Raw genomic sequence first — 1,247 nt, forward strand, 5'->3', positions numbered from 1 at the left:
TGTGTGTGTGTTGTGTTTTCTGCACCGAACATGGAGAACCCCTGGACTGATCCTGGACGGTGTTCCTCTGTCAACTACTGCATTACACTGATTCCATGCTGGACTGTAGCTGATAATTAGACAAATTAAACATGTTTCTCTCCGTCTGTGCTGTTGCTGTTAGAGTTAGTTCTCGGACATCTTGCGGATCATGTAGTTGAGGATTCCTCCGTGGTGGAAATACGCCAGCTCCACGTCAGTGTCAAATCTCATTCGCACTTGGAATGTTTTCCCCGTGTCGAGCTGTCGGGGACAGAAAGACATCATCACGTATGACATTTCATTACGAGCGGAATTAAGTCCCTAAACTCCGAGACACTGTCGTTAACCAACCTTCACATCCACAGTCATCCTGGGTGTGAGCTGCTTGGGGATGATGATGGTGTAGCGCTCTGTGCCGGTCAGCCCCAGACTGCCAGCCGTGTCCCCTGAGAGATACTCCAGAGGAATCACTCCCATCCCGACCAGGTTACTGCGGTGGATCCGCTCATAGCTCTCTGCTAGAACCGCCTTAATTCCCTGTCAAAACAAAAACAACAACTTCAATCTTCGCCCGCTCAAACACCTTTGAGGCAGCTTTTTTCAATCTCAACTCATGGAGGAGGAGATCTATTACATGACTAAAGTTCCATACTTCAGTCAGCTGATGATAACTCGGCTACACACATGATATAAGCCCAAACCTTTTCTAAACTAGTTTGATACCAGCTCACATTGTCAGTGTCTGTTACAAAGCATTATAATGTGTGTTTTTCTGTCATGTGCAGGAAACTGAAGGTCATTGATCCTCACCAGCAGGAAAGGTCCTTTTGCTGCCCAGTCTCTGGAGCTCCCGGAGCCGTACTCCTTCCCTGCCAGGACCAGCAGAGGGACTCCAGACTGCTGGTACCTCTCTGCAGCATCAAACACGTCCAGCTGGACAAAGAGTGAAACATGCACGACTTAGTCCATGTGTAACGGAAATGATATAAAGCAACACTGAGGTCAAAAAGTGTCAGCTGAAAGCTCATCGTTTTGCTGACTGACAAAATGTTTTTGATAACTTTTTGATTAATAATTGCAGTAAATGATCAAGTAAAAATACCAAACATTGTCTGACGTCAGCTTCTAAAATGCAAGGTCTCGCTTTTCCCTATTTTATTAGCTGAATATCTTTGGGTTTTCTGGACTGAAGTCGTCTAATATATTTATACATTTTAAAGACAACC

General features: G+C 45.2%; 1 protein-coding gene across 1 annotated transcript; it reads right to left on the reverse strand.

Moving 5' to 3' along the window:
* Window positions 1–6: 6 nt before the first annotated feature.
* Window positions 7–990, reverse strand: LOC111658608 (cytoplasmic aconitate hydratase-like). Its single transcript, XM_023411175.2, has 3 exons — window positions 832–990; window positions 373–558; window positions 7–282 (listed from the first exon to the last, which is right to left on the reverse strand). Exons 2-3 carry the CDS (start codon window positions 496–498, stop codon window positions 166–168), a joined length of 243 nt encoding a protein of 80 aa, XP_023266943.2. The 5' UTR covers window positions 499–558; window positions 832–990; the 3' UTR covers window positions 7–165.
* Between the last annotated feature and the right edge of the window lie 257 nt (window positions 991–1,247).

This window comes from Seriola lalandi, unplaced genomic scaffold, assembly GCF_002814215.2.
Source record: "Seriola lalandi dorsalis isolate HSWRI2012SDOR001 ecotype SW California unplaced genomic scaffold, Sedor1 jcf7180001980046, whole genome shotgun sequence".
NCBI classification, from domain to species: Eukaryota; Metazoa; Chordata; class Actinopteri; order Carangiformes; family Carangidae; genus Seriola; species Seriola lalandi.

Excerpts from the sequence above, each read along its gene's own strand:
- LOC111658608 (XM_023411175.2), bottom strand. The coding sequence starts at position 498 with ATGGGAGTGATTCCTCTGGAGTATCTCTCAGGGGACACGGCTGGCAGT. Across the intron at positions 283-372 it reads GGATGACTGTGGATGTGAAG|CTCGACACGGGGAAAACATT; the intron begins GTTGGTTAACGA and ends TGTCCCCGACAG.